Source organism: Zonotrichia leucophrys, chromosome 8, assembly GCF_028769735.1.
Source record: "Zonotrichia leucophrys gambelii isolate GWCS_2022_RI chromosome 8, RI_Zleu_2.0, whole genome shotgun sequence".
NCBI classification, from domain to species: domain Eukaryota; kingdom Metazoa; phylum Chordata; class Aves; order Passeriformes; family Passerellidae; genus Zonotrichia; species Zonotrichia leucophrys.
The window spans coordinates 26,688,936-26,707,589 of NC_088178.1; the positions used below are offsets into that span (position 1 = coordinate 26,688,936).

Below are 18,654 nucleotides of genomic sequence, written 5' to 3' on the forward strand. Positions count from 1 at the left end.
TTTTCACAGTGAACTCTCTCTGAGTCAGATATCCCACCCTGGGTGGACCCAGCAGCAGCTGGAATACTGGATTTCATGGGATCAGACTTGTTAACCACAGCTTGTCTGGGGCAAGCACAGCTACTAAGGGCAGAAGACCTCAGGGGATGTGCAGACAGCTTTTTCAAAATGTTCCATTTGTCCCAGAGAAGCTGTGGCTGCCCCTGGATCCCTGGAAGTGTCCAGGGCCAGGCTGGACAAAGCTTTGAGCACCCTGGGATAGTAGAAGCTGTCCCTGCCATGGTAGGGGTGGGAACAGAACAATAAATTGTGAGGGCAGGGTAGTGAGGCACAGTGGCTCTAAATGTCACATTAGATGCTGCTGTGCTCATTGAGATTTAGGCTTTAATGTGCTGGATTTTGCTGCACACGACACAGGAGCTGTGCATCAGTGCACACCCTGCTGCACGTGAGATCAAAGTGTCTCCTCTTATCTCACAGGAACCTTCATCAACAAGACAGTACAATTTGAAATCATGCAGCTACCAAATGCAGACAGAGATAAAGCTTGTCTCATTTAGCCCATTGCAACAAACACAGGGAAAAGGCAAAATACTGAGGTCAGTAAGCACATTGAATCCCACAGGACAATGCACATCCAAAGGTGTGGCTCCTGACACCCTCCCAGCTCCCAGTGTCTCCTGGAATGTTTCTGATTTGGGTGAGATCCACGGGCAGAGCAAGGCCAGCTCAGCCAGTGAGGTGATGCTTTCCCAAGCAGTCTGGCCATCAGTTTTGTGTGATTCCTCCTAGCAAGGGACAGTCTCAGAGTCTGGCCCTGAGCAGGAGGAGCCACCATTCTGAGGGGCAGGGTTGTTGCACTGTCTCCTCCTCGTCCTCTGCCCTCCTGAACACGGGGACCAGCTGGCCCAGCACCCCCAGCCTCCATTGACAGCAGCATCTGGAAAAGAAACAACAAAGCTGGAAAGGAGCAGCAGAAATAAGCAGCTTTCCATGGGAAGAGCTGTCAGCTCCCATGAATTGTATCTGAATTTGACTCTGCCCCTGTCCACGTCACTAACAATGCACCAGAGTCATTAACAATGAGGGATTGTTTCAGAGGTGTTAATTCTCTATGCAGCATTCCTGGTGTTTGTTCAAACTACAAGTCAGGTAGACATGAAAGGCAATTAGCTTTATATTTGCTTGAAGGATGTTTCTCTTTGTCTTAATCCAAGCCTAGATAGGAAACAGAGCAACTAAACTTGTCTCAGCCACATTTTGAGGTGGTAGGGGCAGGGTTAGCACTTCAGCGAACAACAGCTTGACTATTCAGCTTTCCCTCCATTGCTTTTCCTATTACACTGATTCTTCTGGACCCTGAGCATGTGAGTGACATAAATTCAAAATACTGAGGATCACGGAGGCAACACATGAAAGGAGGAAATGGGAGCGAGAAATGAAGTTACAGTGTTGACAAATGGATGGATGTGAGCTTTGGGAGGCTTGGATGTGACTGTGAGTGTGAAAAACAGACTGAAGCAAGGTGCCAGTGACTCCACCATTCAAGGCTCCATGGACTGCCTTAGAAATACCCAAAAATTTACCCCCAAAAATTGTTCAGAGAAATCTTGGCTTAAAGTGCATTTCAGCCTGGCTCAGTTTGGACACAGCCATGCAGAATGAGTGCTGGGTAAGGCTGTAAACAAAGCCAGTGATAAATGCACTGTATCAAATTGTGGGTTGGTGCCAGAGCTCTGGGTGCTGGGATCTGGTATTATTTAGCATCTAAATTAATGAGCTGGAAGAAGTAAACAAAATGATTAAATTCATAGATGATCCTAAACTAGAAGGAGTTAAGAACATCAGTCAGGAGGCAGCGGAGACATAAAGTGACCAAGAAGCATTAATAAATGCTTCAAAACAGAATAATAAGATTTTAAGATTAAAATGCACGGTAGCATATCTGGTGGAGAACAGTTTGCAGCATGCTGGCTTTATCAAAGGGAAAAACTTAGGAAACCAAGCTGTTTCCTAAGGAGGAGACCTGAGGCCTTCCAGGGATTGTAAATCAGCCAGGAATTCCTATTTTGATCCAATTGCAAGGCATGTACATGCAAAAATAAACCCACCCCTCTCAAGAGGGCACAGAAATTCAGAAGAGGGCAGGGAAAATACATCTGTCCCCTTTGCAGGGGTGCACTGGGCTGGCATCAGTCCCCTGGACACCCTGGCCAGCCCTGGCACAGCTGGGATTGTTCTGGGCCCCTCTCACCTCTGCTCCTGCTGATCTCACAGGCGCTGCCCCTGCTGCCCAGGGGACACAGGCACTCACACTCTGCTCCTGCAAGCAAGCACAGCACAGATGGGGGAGTTACACACCTGGAGAGAGACACATTTCCCAGCACTTCTCCCCAGCACTTCATCTTCTGGGAGCAAGGGACAGGGGGGGAAATGGCATCATTTTTCTGCAGTGCTGAAGGGATCAATACCAATAACCAGGGGAGCAGTGGCTGCCCTGCACCCCCTCTCACCTCCCCTGACATTTGTTCCTGAGGCAGCTCTGCCTCAGACTCACTGCTGCAATTCCACAAGCCAGGGGACCACAGAGTCCTCCTGCTCTTCTGCAAAGAGGTCACAGAATCCTGGAATGGTTTGGGTTGGGAGGGACCCTAAAGCTCATCCCACCCCCTGACAAGGGCAGGGACACCTTACACTGTCCCAGGTGCTCCAATCCCCATCCAGCCTGGCCTTGGGCACTTCCACGGATGCAGCAGCCACAGCTTCTCTGGGCACCCTGTGCCAGGGCCTGCCCACCCTCACAGGCAGGAATTCCTTCCCAACACCTCATCTAATCCTGCATTCCCTGTGGCCTCCTCTGGACTCATTCCAGCAGCTCCTCTTAGCATTTGGGGTTTCAGACCTGGACGCAGCCCTGCACGTGGAGAAAGCTCCTGATAAAGAACAAACTGCAGCATCAAGAAAGAGCAACCAGGACAGGAATACCCAAACTTGGCTTTGTGGCAGAGGAAAAGCCCAATATCCCAGCTCAGGCTGCCCAGGGATGTGCATCCCATGTCAGGAAACTGGAGAAGAGTTCCCACTTAGGAAAATACATGGTCATTGAAAACCTTTGCTGAGGAGCTCCTAAATGAAATACTAACCTGGAATCAGCTCCCACAAAGTTATTTAAACAAAGGTCACCATGAGACAAATGCTTGAAGTGCTACAATCAGCTGCTGGTACCTGAAGTGATCATTTCTGCATTAAATACAATTTGATGATAACAATGCTCATCAGGACTTTTGCAGATGCAGATTGGAATTAGGCACTTGACAAAATGGTCCCTTTGTTAGAAGCTCTCATCACATCATATATCCCTTGTTTAGGCAGAGCAGTTTTCATTCAATTTATTTTTCCCCTTCATTTTTTAAATCACAGCCTGCTTACAGAGAAGGACAGCTTCTATCAGAAACAGGGGGAGGTGGTAGTGGTGGTGATCACTGTGCTTGGCACTTATATGAGGCTTTTCATCTTCAAAACCCTTTTACAAACACTAATTAATGCTGAGACAGTAGTTGCTTCTCCAGGAGGATGGAAGCAATCTTAAAATCAAAAGGAGGAGACTTAGAGATGTCAAGGATTTTTTTTAAATGCATAACTGGGAAGTAACAAATTTTTCTTTAAACTGATACAGATAATGGTTATTCCCATGACAAAGACACATCCCTTGGCTTTACTGCCTTTACTTACCAGGACTCTAAAAACACAGCAACTTTATAAACACAGAGTAATTCCCTGATAAAGAAATGACAGGAAAAACTGAAGAGCAACTTGCTTGCCACATGCTGCCCACAAATTCCCAACTAATTTCCTTATCACTCTCTACATCCCTCTGGAAGGTGCCTGTGCTCAGGTGGGGTTGGGCTCTTTCTCCAGGCAGCACTGACAGTATGAGAGGACACAGCCTCAATCTGTGCCAAGGGAAATAAAGGCTGGCGTAAATTCTGAGATTCTTTATCTTTAAAGTTCTGGAATGGCTGCCCAGGGAAGTGGTGGAGTCACCATCCCTGGGTGTGTTTAACAAAGCCTGGATGTGGCACTGGGGGCCAGGGTTTAGCTGGGGTGTTGGGGCTGGGTTGGACTCGATGAGCTTGAAGGTCTCTTCCAAACCAGTGATTCTGTGAATTCTGTGATTCTGTGAATTCATCAAGAGGGCAGGAAAGAGGAGCAGGCCCCTGTACCTCTCAGGAAGGGGATGCCATTCCCAAGGCAGGGAGCACAGCGACAGGAGCTGCTCTCCAGCTGGAATTCATCCAGAGCCCGGCGCAGATTCTCCTTTATTTTCATGGAATCACCCACGTCAGAGGGACTCACCAGCTCATACAGTGGCTCTGCCTAAAGGGAGGGGAGAAACTGCATTAATTCCCAATTAATTCCCATGCATTAGTCCCATGAGCATCCAAGGCTGGGTGGTGGCACAGCTAGAGGGAGGAATGGAGGCTGTGGGGCACAAACTCCAGGTTTCCCATTGCTGTTTGCTAAAACCTTGTGAACAATGAGTCCACAATGTCAGGAATACTCCCAGGGATGCTCCCCTTGGTTTCCAACACCAGAGGAGCAACAAACCTTTCTGTGTAACAAAATACAGCAGCCAACCTGTTGGATAAGAAACAGGCTAATTTGAGTTTCATTAAATCCTTTCTCATCCATTTTTCTGGTGCAGACATTTTTAGATCATATTTGCACAAACTTACATTTTCTGATGGAGGTCTTACTCTAATTTTAAAAACATCCCCTAAAAACCATCCACAAAAATCTCCCCCAGCACAGCCAGAGGCACCAATGACAGGAATTCACACCAGCACTTCCACCATCACCTCTCCTGCATTTCAAGGCAGGTTTTTATCCTTATGGAGCCCAGATAAGGGTTTCATTGCCTTCCAAAGGGAGAGAATTCGATCTCCATCTGCAGATGGAGTCAGGGAGAGAAGAAAATGCACAGTGTAGTAAAGGTACAGAACCAAGGAGACTTTGGCTCACTCATTTATTTTCCTCCTGAGAAAGTTAAAGTGGGGTGTCAATATGGCCAGTGGGATGATAATTCCATGTGCCATGAGAGGATCCATCCCAGATTCCCATCCTCCCTGCAGGGATGCTGCCATGCAGCCCACACACACAGGAAGCATCAAAGATCATCCTCCTGCCAACACAGGCTCACACTACAAGAACTAAAGAATGTTCCAATAAAACAAAAAAAATTCCTCATTTCCTGCTGCTGTACATCCACTCTTCATCAATTATCTGTGATCCATACTTTGCTTTTTGAATTCAGACCATACAAATGAGGAAATACACTAAGAGTGACCTGCCAAGTCCCTCCAGCAGATGATTTATGAACTGATTTGCTTTAGTTTTCCCTAACTAAGCATTCTTGGGCTGACATTTAGTCACACTCCACTGGCACTTTTGATCTTCCAGCCCCACAGGGATATTGGTATGGAAATGAAGATACCAGATCCAAATTACATCTGCCTGAGGTTTTTCACTGGGCAGCCTGGTCAGTGATGCCAGGCAGGACAAAGAACACCTCAGCTCCTCATGGGAGGTTTTTCTGAGAGGGGAATTTGTTCACAGGGCTGCATTTCTCTTCTCTCCTGCCCTGAGACCTCCCAGGGCATTTCTGGAAGGTCAATCCACAGCACAGCAGGGGCTGCAGCAAGTGCCAGATGGGCACTGGGTGCATTTCCAAATTACTGATTTTTGCTTGCTTCACTTTTTTAGAATCCACCTCTATCTTGAGAAACAATCCCCTTTTATAAATGTAAAGATTTTTGCCTAAAATTAAATTTCACCTAAAATTAATTTGTAAATTTAGTTTTTACCTAAAATTTAATTTTGCCTAAAATTAAATTTTAAATTTTTAAGGAGAAATAACTATAAATCAACTTTCACCTCTGCCAGTCCAAACTCCTGTTTAAAAGGATGTTCCCTTGCACCTTTGTACTATTCACTCATTTTGACATTACAGATGATGGTACACACTTCTGATTGCTTTTTTGCATTTCTAAAACTCTCCAGGGATCAAAAATCCTCGGCTCTTCCAAGCCTAACTCCTGTTTTTAAGGTTCAGCCAAGCTGCACAATGAAAATGCACCTCAAAAAATGATCACTGGTGCTCACAGAAATTGATAAAAATCAAGGAAAATAGAAGTCCTTATAAAATATATTATGCCAGATACAATTTTTGGTAAGTTATACATTGGTAAAACAGAAGATGATTATCTGAATTGCCTGGCAGGCAGCAGGAAATGACATTTGTACAGCCAAGTTAAAGGGTTAAAGCTGTTTACTTTGTGTATTTCCAATCACAGCCCCTTTAAAGCATCCCACCTTTGCATTTCTGAACACTCACTTACAGAAGCTGCACAATAAGATCGGTTGTCACTGACATATTTCATGAAAATCCTTTTGCTAGGACTTTTCTTTTGAGAAGCTGAGAAGCCTCAGAAAAGAAATGTAAACAATAACTATCTGATGGCTGTGGAATGTGATCTGGAGATGCTTTACCAACAGGTGCATTTTTGATTGGTTTCATGTAGATTGTTTTTACTTGATGACCAATCATGGTCCAGCTGTGTCAGACTCTCTGTTCAGTCACAAGATTTTATTATTCTTTCCTTTCTAGCCTTCTGATGTCTACTTTCTCTTTCTTTGGTATCGTTTTAGTATAGCATTTTTAATATAATATATGATATATATAATATAATATATGATATATGATATATATAATACATGATATGATATGATATGATATGATATGATATGATATGATATGACATGACATGACATGACATGATATAATATAATATAATATAATATAATATAATATAATATAATATAATATAATATAATATAATATAATATAATATAATATAATATAATATAATATAATATAGTTATATTACATTATATTGCATTATATATTACTAATATAGTGTAATATAGTGTAATATAATAGAATATAATGTAATGTAATATAAGATATGATATGATATGATATGATATGATATGATATGATATGATGATATGATATCAACCTTCTGAAACATGGATTCAAGATTCTCATCTCTTCCCCTGTCCTGGGGACCCACAAACACCACCACAGTCTGTTATTCCTGATTTTTTTCTTTTTTTTTTTTCTCTAAATCCTGCTTATTTAAACACAGAGCTCTCCCAGGAGCTCAGCTGTTGCTGGAGGAAGAGGAGGGTGCAGTACCTTCAGCGTGATGATCTCAGGGTTGTACTGCACAGCATCTCCCCACAGCTGCATGAGCTGGGCCGTGGGCAGGTCCTTGTGGGCCAGGGTGGTGATCTCCTCACTCGCTCCTCCACGGACCAGCACCTGGAAATCCTCCACAAACTGCTTGCTGGCAGTGCTGTCTGCAAAATATCACTCAGAAAAGTGCCCAGCTGTGCCTTTGTGCGCTGCAGTTATCACTGACACCCAAATTCTCCCATGCAGGACCTGTCCCACCCAGAGGGCAAAGGAAAAAGGGCACAGGTGCTGCTCACCTGGTTCCCTGCAAAGTGTGTCCTGTGTCCCTCCTGCTCCCTGCAGGAATCCCCCATCCTGCACCCTGCATCCCTCCCCTGAATTCCTTCCCCGTGGTTTTAAGCTCACAGCTCCTTCTCCAGCCCCATGCTCCTCAATATTCCCTGTTCTCCCCCTGGATTTCCAGGTGCACATTCCTCCTGTGCGCACCCCCAGCTCCCCACAGCACCATCAGCTCCCTGTTCCCCCCATCAGGATGCAGAGAGAGGCTGGGCTGCCCTGCTCAGAGGTGGGGGTTGATATTTAACACAAATATGTGTTAAATATCAACCATCAGGGTGATGGCTGAGCATCCTTGGGATGCTGAGCAGGTATTCCCTCTCTACACAGAAAATCTTGGAGAAACCCCAAGCTCTCAGGTATTTCCCCCTCTGTTAAGCCAGGCTGGGGTTAGCCCCACACTCAAAAGTGGCTGTGAGGGAGTGGGGGAATATTTCAGGCAGGGAAAATGAAAAAACCTTCCTTTCACTATGACAAAGAGATGAAATGGCAGAAGTGTTTCGTGCTTACCTCCAATCTCTTTCAGAAGGGCCTTACAGCCAGCTGAATCTACTCCAAGCCCCACAGAGAATTTACCAAAATTCACAGCAATGTTAAAGCCCTTCTGTGCACATTTCTGGACATCACTCAGAGAATAACCTTAAATACACAAAAATTGTAAAGTTTTAATACAATTATTTCATGTTTTATGCTCACATACAGAGAAAATGTGATTTATAAGTATTTTTGCTTTAGGAAAAGAAAAGAAAGATATGATGAAGAAGGTTATTTTTGGGGGGTTTTTTTGTTACTTAACAGAACTATGTGAAATGAAATCTCTACATTTTACAGAACTCAGAAGCCAAGTGGAAATGAGAGGTAAATGCTGGAAGAGGAGGATTTTCCACACCTCAGCTGTGGGTGAAGCTGCAGTGGGTGGGAAAACAGAGGATGTCTAAGCACAGACTGCCCACCACCCTTCTCCATCCCCAGAATTACTTTAGGAGGAATAGATGAAATAGCTTTTCTTCCTTTTACCACCTCACATCTCCAGTTCTCTGCTGCCAGAAGAGCCTTAAGTGCTACCTGGAAATTTAGATTGGATACCAGGAAACATTTCTTCACCAAAAGAGTTATCAAGGTGGAGTCACCAATCCCAGAGGGATTCATGGGACACGTGGATGTGGCACTTGGGGACATGGTTTAGTGGTGGCCTTGGCAGTGCTGGTTAACAGCACTCCCTGATCTCAGAGAGCTTTTCCAACCGAAAGGATTCAATGATTCTAAGATGTGGCAGATTGGATTCTGTGTGAGAGCAGAGCAGGTACCAGCCATGTCACACAGGGTGGGATACCAGATCTGCAAAAGAAAATTTCAGTTCCAGCACAAATATAATGAGGGATTTGAAGGGGAAAACCTGAATGCTCAGACTGGACCTACAAAAACCTGCTGAGAACTTACAGCCCAGTTCAGCACTTGTGTGAAAATGTTGTTATTGCTGCAGGGTCCTGATCTGGGGCAGCAGACATTGAGCATTTTGATGCAAAATAATAATACATTTTAATTCAAACAAACGTGGCTTGTGATGGGCCCTCTGCAACAGCTGAGAAACTGGGAAGCTCTGTTAGAATGTGAATACCTGAAATGTGAATCTAAATTGTGTCCCTCTCCCTGACTGCAGGGTAAGGAACTTCCCACACGGCAGAAGAACAAACAAGCAGAGCATTACACAAAGCAGAGCCCAGCAAATGCCTCTGCAAACAGACAGCAGAGGCAGTTCCTCACTCCCCTGCCAATGAATAAATAATTGAGAGTGCAGCTATTGATTAATGTCACACTGCTCGCTCTGTCCTACACAACAATCATCATTCCTCACAACAAAGGGAGCCAGAGCCAAAGAGCAGGAGCAATGTCAGGCACAGGAGTCACCCAGCAAATTATTTACTGTTTCCTACATGCTGGAAAAGCTCTCGAGGCTAAAGGTGTTCCAAGCCTGCCATTTGAAAGGCAGTGGATAAAGAACTTGGGTGAAGCTTTTCAAAGCTAACAGAAGTGTTAAGATCCACGATTCTCATTCATCTCAACATCTTGTCAGCCTCTAAAAATGCTGTTGTCTAAAATGCTTGCCACAGGGCTTTGTGAACTAAAACCAGCCCAGGACGCTGAGCATGCTTTGAAAACCTCTTTATTCACTGCCTCTACTCCCACATTTCCTGCAGGATTTCTTTGAGATGCTGTTGAGCCCTTCTCCCATCACCTCCCTCTCCCTCTCAGAGCTGAGCCATCCCTGTGTGCCTGCTCAGAGGTTTCCCACCCAAAATCCAGCCCCAAAGTGTTGGAATGTGCTCCCTGTTGACAGAGTGACAAAATTTTCCTTTGTCCCCTTAAAAAGGAAAGAAGTCAAGAAGTTTCTCTCCTCAATTAGGTGAAAAAGGCATCTCATAGGCCTGGGGGACTTCACCTCAAACTTAAGGATAGCTAATTGGACAGGAGCCAAAAAGTCCCACCTGGGCATTTACTGGAAAAAGAAGAGAACAAAGAAACAAATTGCTTTGTGAGGTGTTTTACCAAGAGCAAGAACGTCTTGCACTTGGCTTGGTTTTTCTCTGTAAAGAGTTTATTATTTTGCCTTTTATTAAACCTTTTTTCTTCCAACACTGCAACAGAAGCCATCCTGCTGATTTTATGCCTCCAAAGGCAGCTGAGCTATCTTGGGTGAGAAAGGAACCTCCAAGACCTCATGAGACCTGGCTCCAGGAGGCTCCCGTTACTCCAAAGCTCCTTCCCCACCATCAGCTGCACATACCTGCCTTGTGGAGCTCGTGGCCGTTCATGACCAAGGTGTACTCATAGGTGCCTCCCAGAGTGGCCTCCTGGATGAAGTGTGTCCCAAAGTCCCTGAGGAGCTCCCGGTACTCCCCGTAGCTGTACTCCGTGGGCAGCCGCCGCAGCCGCCGCAGGAACTCGTGGTGCAGCATCAGGGCCCGGGGCCTCAGCTTGTACACACCAACAGCCAGCTCACAACGGGCATGGAGGAACTTGCTGGACTGCAAGAAAGGCAGGAGAACCCACGAGGAGGGAGGGATGGCATTTGCAGGGCAGTGGGAGTTTGTTATTTGCCGTTAAACCATCAGCGCTGGTTGGGATTTGTTGATTTCACAGTTTCCAACTGGGAATCTTATAACTGGAAACCTCCTAACTATTTTTCATCTCCTAAAAAACCTCCAATTTTTTGCAAAACCAAAACTTTCCGTAGTAAAAGTTCCCGAGAGTCAGGCCATGATGGGACACAGGAAAAGGCAGGGCCCAGGTTCTGCTGTGGCACATTCAGAATGCAAGGACACCTCAGCATCCTGCAGGACTGCTTTACCCCCAGTGAAACTTCATCTCTCACAAGCTCCCTCCTGAAAAATTCTGACATCTGAAATCAGGATTTGTATGGGAAATGGCCATTCTCTGGCTGAGCCAGATTTATATTTCACAGACATCAAAAATTAAGGAAAGAAAACACAAACACACTCTCTCTCTCACACACACATTATTTATATGGCTCTCTGTAGATATGTAAACACAGATAATTTTTTCTCTCCCCTTTCTGGCATCAAAGTCTGGAACAGAAAATGTCTTCCATTATGTTCAAAGGATTTAGTGTTCAGTTGTCTGGGCCAGCAGGACAAGCACATCAGGGAGGGATCAGTATAGAACATTGCAGCTTAAATAAGAAATTCAGGACTTAATATTTGGTTTCTTTATGGGTATCTGTTGCAAATGGTTCTCATCAACCTCTCATCTTGTTGTGAGAAATTCCACTTTTCAGGAAGCAAATGCAAGGAATACTTTGCCATTCCTGAGTGCACTTTATACTGAAAGGAGATTGGTGATAGTATTACACCACTGATATGAGCTACCTTTGTTTATGGCAATAACAGATGAAAAAAAAAACCAAAAAACAAATGATGGCAGTCAGAGTTACAGATTCAAGTTCAACAGGCATTTCAGTTTCAATTTTTCACTACAAGCATTCAAAGGTGGGTGCCCAGCAGGGCAGTGGACAGACCACACTGAGAATCAGACAATTTCCACAGCTGGAAGGGACCCTCGAGCATCACTGAGTCCTCTCAACAGGCTGTGGCTGATTTCAAAGGCCAAGCAGCCCAGATCCTGGCTGAGAGCTGAATGGAAAAGCTCCTGGGTGCTGCAAACACAAAGGAAGGCACTGTGGGGGCAGTCAAGCCTTGAACAAATGGCAGAATCCAGCTGGGGAAAGGATTTGATTTATCCCAGTCCTGGCTGCTGACCTGAGGAGGAGCCTCAAACCAACACACACACACATACACTTACAAGGAACACATTAGCAGGGAATTAAGTGGAGCAGTGCTTACACTTGAAGAAAATCTTTTCATCCTCTTCATGAACTTCTTGAACCTCATGTCATTTGAGCTGTAACCAAGTTCAAACACTTTTGGTATTTTTATACCGAAGCTGAAGCTTGACTGCGTCGCTTTTGCCTTCAGGACAGTGCTTTCATAATTTGAGTAGGAGTCATATTCAGTCATTGTAAATTCATATTTGCCTTTGGTCTAAACAGAAAGGAAAAACAACACGTCTCATTTCCTGCACAGTGATTGTACACCTGAAGCGTGGGGAAGGAAAGCAGACACAAATATAGTTGTGAATTAATGCTTGCACTTTGAAGATGAAAAGCCTTGTATAATTGCAAAGCACTATTATTATTAACACAGGTACTTCAAGAATACTTGATTTACAGCAGCAGGAAAGCTCCTATCTCCTCCATGCTGCAAGGTCCTCAGGCTTTCACTTAATATGTCAATCTTATGCAAAGGAGGTGAAGTCTTAAACACAGGCATCAATTAAAGCACAAATTCTAAAAAGAAAAGATTTCCTAGTGGGCAGCACTCAAAACCATCATGCCATCAGAAGCACTAAGGTCAAATATATATTTAAAATACAGCTTTGATGCATGACAGTAACGAGTTTTCACACAAAGCCTGTGGTGTGTTCAACACTGTGGGTACGAGGATGTTCTAGAACAGGGTAAAAATCAGCCTGATCCTATTGGATGTCAAGAATTTTGTGATTTTTTGTACAAAATGATCCAGCAATGAAGCTCTGGGCACTAAATCCATTGGAATATGTGTGTGTGGGTATATCTGCAGGCACATCTGGCACGCACCTCTGGCGTGTAGCTCTCCACGTTGTAGGGCTTCCTGAACCTGGTGTCTGTGATGTAATGGGGAGAGCATCCCCCAGCATAGTACCTGTGATCAAGGACCAGCCCCTCCAAGCTGTTTGTGAAGATATTCAACCTGCAGGTGAAGCAGAACAGCAATCTTTTATAGCACCATCAGTTCAGAGCTAAACATGAATGTCTTGGCTGAGAGAGACAAAAGATTGTTTTATTTGGCCACAGGCTCTTTGCTTCACACTTCTTTATTCTGAAACCCCAAAAGAAAGCTCGGCCTCTTTCACTGTCCAAGCAACCCAGGTGCTGCAGAAGGACCTGACTAATGAGAAAGCAAAAGACAGAGCTCAATTTTGACCCCTGATGAATATAAATGGCAATTTCCATCATCCAGCTGTGAATGACACAGCACTGGCAGTAAAACACACCCTGTGGCTTTTACTGGAACTCTCCAGGAAGAGCAGAACAAACTGGATCAGGCAAACCCTCACCCCACCAGGCTGCTCACCCTGAGCACCCCCAAATACCCACAGCATCCATCAGAACCTTCAAAGCCAGGTTTGCCAATCCACGCCATCAACCCAGACTGATTTGTAATTCCCACTTCTTCATTCTGGTTTATCACCCAAAATCTTTGCCAGGTTGACCCACGGGCAGCCAGAGGTCAGTAGATCACAGTAAAAATTGTTGGGGAATAAGAAAGGAGGCACTCAAGCAACAGCTCAAGTAATCCTTGAAAGCACAGGGAGTTTTCCTTTGATTTCAGTGGATGATGGACAGAAACCTTAACCTGTCTGCTCCAGGAAAGGATGCAGCACTGCAGTTTGTGGAGATGAGGAGATTAAACCCCATCACTGGCTTTTCCCATTGCTGCTGGTGGGGTGAAACTTCATCAAAAAAACCCCACAAAAAACTATCAGAGCTCCAGGACTCTGTTGGATCTGTCTCTCCTGATTTTGGGGAGAGAGGCTTGCAAGATAATGACACCGAAGCTGTAAAAAAATTAACTCTACTTTTAGAACAATCTGGGAAAAAAAGGGAAGTCCACTAAAAGCAAATTACTGAGCAATTGTAGCTTCAAAGAGATGAGAAGCATGTTCCTATAATTGTCCAACATTATTTTTAATTTTGATTAAACTCAGAAGTACAAAGCATTAGCGATGACATGTGCAGAAGCCATATCTCCAGAGAATAATGAGAAAATTATATTTTTTTCTTGCAATATGATTTTCCTTTTTCTTTTTTTTTTTTTTAATGTAAAAAGCAATTTTTTCCCTGCAGAGTAAGAAAAAATCCCTCTTTTCACACAGTCTGATCTTACAGATGGGCAGTGTGCTGCTCCAGCTTTCCTCTGCTCAGTGTTTGTATGAAGTCACATTAGATCATTCTCAGCCTTAAGTAAAAGAACATCTCACCAAAGTCACAGCCTTACCCTTTGGCCAGGTTCTCTATTCCCCAGTACTCTTCCATCTTCTGGTCACATTTCCTGAACACTTTTTTGCAGTTTTTCTCATCTGACTGGTCCCCACAGTCATCATCCCCATTGCAGAGCAGCCTCCGTGCAATGCATCTCCCTAGGGTGGAAGGGGAAGGTCACCCATGAAACAACCTGTGATCACACTCCCTGACATGGAGTCTAGGAGCAAAACAAAAAATTCCTGGAATGAATGGTGCAAATCTAGCTGAAAAACAAAATTCTTCTCTATCTGCATGGATCTCTGAAGTCCATCTGCTCAGTTTCACTCAAAAGCATCATAATCTTAGAATTCCTTGCTCATCTTAGGAAAACCCCCCAATAATTAAAAGTATAAAAAATATATAGAATGTTTTTGGTAATTTTTTTTTGAGAGAAGAAACATGCTGTTTCAGCAGGCCTTGTATATGGTATTATTTTCTTTCTCTCTCCCCATGTCCAAAATTACTGAGTGTTCTCAGTCTCACCAAAACACTGGAAGATGCAGAGCAGAGGCTTTTCCTTTGCCCCATCTCAGGTGCTGAGCTCCTGTTGCTGTCCCTTGTGCTACAGGTTTTGCTGATATAACCAGGAGGATATATCAGCAAAATATTTGACATTTGGAGGTTCTAAAGATGGCTAATAGGCTCACAGACACAAACACAAGCATGGAAGGAGCCAGGTCAGTTCCTGGCATCCCTCTGGCCCAGTAAACTCCTGTAGAAACACAAAGTTGAGCACAGTGGCATCAGCAGTGACACCTGTCCCTTGTGCTACAGATTTTGCTGATATAACCAGGTTACAATTTCCTATTTAGAGGTTTGAAATATGGCTGACAGACTCACTGACACAAACACAAGCATGGAAGGAGCCAGGTCAATTCCTGCATCCCTCTGGCCGAGCAAACCTCTGTAGAAGCACAAAGTTGAGCACAGTGGCATCAGGAGTGACCCCTGAGCAGCACCAGCTCCCAAATCCTTACCTGTAACTGCACACACAAAGCCATCACAGCGAGCTCTGCTCCTGCAAGGGCTGTTTGTGACACACTGCTCAGCCTCCCTGTCAGAGCCATCGCAGGGATCTCCACCGAACTGAGAGGGCTGTTCCAGGCGGGCAAATCTGTACTGTGATGAAAATAAAAAATATTGACTCAAGTGCACAGAATTGGTGAGTTTTACGCTTCTCTGGTTGAAAAACAAACTTTGTGTCGCCGGGATCTGATCTAAGCGCGCTCTGTCATATTAAAAGAGAAAAGTGTCAGCACACAAGTGTGAAGCTGGTAATTTGCCTCCTTTCAAAGGTTTCTGATCTGTGACAGTTTTAATTTTACTGAGGAAGGGTTGAGGATCGGGAGGGATGAAGGAAAGTTTGCTTTTCTTTGACAGTTTGTTTAAATGAGCCTGACAGTGCAGTGCAGGACTGTGCGAGAGTGAGGAAGGATCCAGTTCCATCTCCTCTCTTTCAATTAGTGCTGGTAACGACATCCCTTGTTATTTTCTGTCAGTGTATTTACTTGCCCCTCTGTATCATTAGGGATTTTTTTCCGCCCACAACACTGCTGTGAAGCAGTCAATTACTCCATCCAATATGTTGTCCCTCCTTTTTTCCTCAGCTTCTGAGATTAACTCTTTGATACGAAGCTTCACTCTCCCCCCAAACTCCCATCACTGGTTATTTCTGCTTAAGCCTGGGAACAGCTCCTCCAACTTGTTAGCAGAGGTCTCTCTAGCAACGGGGATTTTGCTCTTCATGCTGTTGGGATCATTACTTTCATTTGATGGGGCTTCTGGGGTGGAAAATGCTGCCTGGCAGACAAGTAAAAGCATCTTAATCCTGAGAGGCACTGAGCGTCTCCAGGTCCCACAGGGGACCATTAGTGGGGAAGGTGCCTCCACTGATGCTGGAAGGACAGGACTGTGTTGGAAAGGCCCTGCAAAGCCTGGCCTTGCACCTTCTCAGGACAGTGAGGCATCCTGGAAAGCACTGGAATTACTGGGGGTGGTGAGCTGAGGAGCTAAAAGCCACCTGAAAGCAAAACCCATGGTCTCACCTGTACAGGGCTTTCCTCAGCAGCCCCCCTCAGTTTGCCCAACCCCATGGACAAAAAGGACATGGCTTGAAGGAGGTCTCCCCTCCTGGTTTCTCAGAGGTGCCCAGAGCACAGACACTCACCCTTTTCTTCTGGCAGGGGTCACACTTGCTCCAGGAGGACCAGGAGGAGAGGATGCAGTCGCGGGGCTGTGGTGGGGCAGTTGCAGAGCGGGTGAGCCTGGCCCTGGTCACACTGTCACCGGGGCTTGGGGACTCCTGGCCACTGTGTCCAACACCACGAGAGCTTCAGGATGTGAAACTGTGAGCTCTGACCCCTCAGCCTGTGCCTGTGTGAAACCTCACACCAAGGAGAGCTAACACTCATCACACTTTGTATGCAACCTCTGGATTTCAGTCCTCATCCTGATGGCATTGATTCCACTGGCACTGATTCTGTAAAGACCTGATCCACTCCCCAGCCAGCATGGGAAACTAAACCCACAGCCCACAATCTGGGCTTCACCTCAAGCTGTGCAAGCAGTAAAACCTTCATCAGTTTCTGCCCTTGCTCTGTGGCTCCAAGGTCAGACACCTCCATGAACATCAGTCCCAAGGAAAGGCCTGGCATGCACTCAGCATTTCTCAAAACCAGGCTTAAGTGTCTCTCTCTGCCCAGCAGCCCATTTTCCCCCAAGCTGGCCAAAGACACTGGTTTAATTCTACTCTCAGCTCATGAGACATGAACCCATTAATCCCTTTCAACCCAGTAACAAACCTGAACCCCAAGTGTGAGCCTTCACTGCTCACCCCAGCCACTCTCACTCCCTCATGGGACAGCAGTCTCCAAGGTTTCCACAATGCCACAGTTAAAATGCTGCCTCCTCTTTTGGTGGATTCAGGATTTCTGATTAAACCCTTGTCCCAGACAAATGCTCCCTTGTTGCACCTTCCTCAAGTGGGGAGCTTTAGTAAAATGTTGACAATTAGTTTCTTTTCATACCCAGTTTGACAAGGAAACTACCACAGCGATGTTCCCAATTCTTCCAACCCTGACAAGGAACAGCATCAGCGGAAGCTTTAAGTATGATTTAGTGCCTGGCATGGGGCTCCCATTACAGCATATTAAAAATCACATTGAATAAAGGAATTACAAAACCTCATCAGCTTGCTGAGGCATGAAATCAAAGCTCAAAGTTCAGAGAACAGTGCAAAAATATAGTTAGATTGGAAAGATTACAAGATGCAGTTCTCTGAAACAGCAAAATCTATTAAAGCAGCAGAGAAAGGAACAGCTCTCAGCCACATTCCCACCACTTCTGCACTTGAAGGAGACAACCCCCTGTGTGCCCAGCCCTCTGTGGGGCAGCCAGTGTGGAAAGAGGCTGCATGTTCAACAGATTCCACGTTACAACACGAGCATGGCAATTTGTCAGCTCCAATTCATCACCAGGATGGCTCCTCTGAAGGCAGAAACGCTGCCCTGCTCCGACTTCCAAACGATGCCTTTTGCCATCCATTAGAGCTGCAGAAATCACTCAGGACAGCAATTACAGCCCCTACAACACCCAGGCCTGTGCTGACCCTGCTGGTTTCTCCTGCTGTGCCCTGCAGAAGCTCTCACTCACCCAAAGCCATGGGCAGTGTGGGTGCCCAGCACGGCGCAGAGCAGCAGCAGCTGGATGCTCATCCCTCCGAAGTTCTGCTGTTGGTCCCACACCACCAACACCCCAACTCTGTCTGCTCTGGGGGCCTGAACAGGGTTCAAGCACAAAAAAGGAACTGCAGAGCTGCTGTGCCACCCTGTAAACAGCAGATGAGGCAGCAGCTGGCAGGCTCACAAGGTAAACGCTGCAGAGGTTGGTTAGCACAAACACGGCTTTCCCGAGGCCAGCAAAGCTCTGCCCAGGAGCAATCTGCACCTTCCTTTGTAATGCTCCTTTCAAGGGATGGGGAAATGAATATTTCAACAAATGAAACATGTTTGAGTGTTGGCAAGAGGGAAGTGATAAGTAAACTCAAGTTGCTTTCTAGGAAGAGAGTGCAGAATCATTTATTTATGGCTGCTTTTCATGTCTGTCTTCCAGAGCAAGGTCAGACACGAGGCATAAGCACTTACTCTCATGCCTCAGGGAAAGCCCTTTTCCCTCAGAGTGCCCCTCCCTGTCTCTCCTGCTGCTGGGGGGGACAGAGCCCCAGCCCTGGCTGGGCCATGCCACAGAGATTCCCTGCTCCACGTCCCCAAAGTCCCGAGCCCATGAAAGCAGGACCTGCCAGGGCATCCAATGTAATGGCTCGGTGTTTTCCTGCTACTGCACTGAGTCATTCTCGCTCTTAAATGGTCCTGACTGGGCTGAGAACTTACCATGGGCTGGTGGCCATCAATCAGCTCAGCTG

The 18,654-nt window shown here is 45.6% G+C and overlaps 1 protein-coding gene across 1 annotated transcript; it reads right to left on the minus strand.

Annotated features, from left to right (window-relative positions):
• Nucleotides 1-363: 363 nt before the first annotated feature.
• Nucleotides 364-18,065, minus strand: C8B (complement C8 beta chain). Its single transcript, XM_064719832.1, has 12 exons — nucleotides 17,886-18,065; nucleotides 16,402-16,543; nucleotides 15,212-15,353; nucleotides 14,209-14,350; nucleotides 12,768-12,900; nucleotides 11,956-12,153; nucleotides 10,380-10,620; nucleotides 8,105-8,233; nucleotides 7,259-7,422; nucleotides 4,224-4,377; nucleotides 2,255-2,323; nucleotides 364-940 (listed from the first exon to the last, which is right to left on the minus strand). Exons 1-12 carry the CDS (start codon nucleotides 17,945-17,947, stop codon nucleotides 789-791), a joined length of 1,728 nt encoding a protein of 575 aa, XP_064575902.1. The 5' UTR covers nucleotides 17,948-18,065; the 3' UTR covers nucleotides 364-788.
• Between the last annotated feature and the right edge of the window lie 589 nt (nucleotides 18,066-18,654).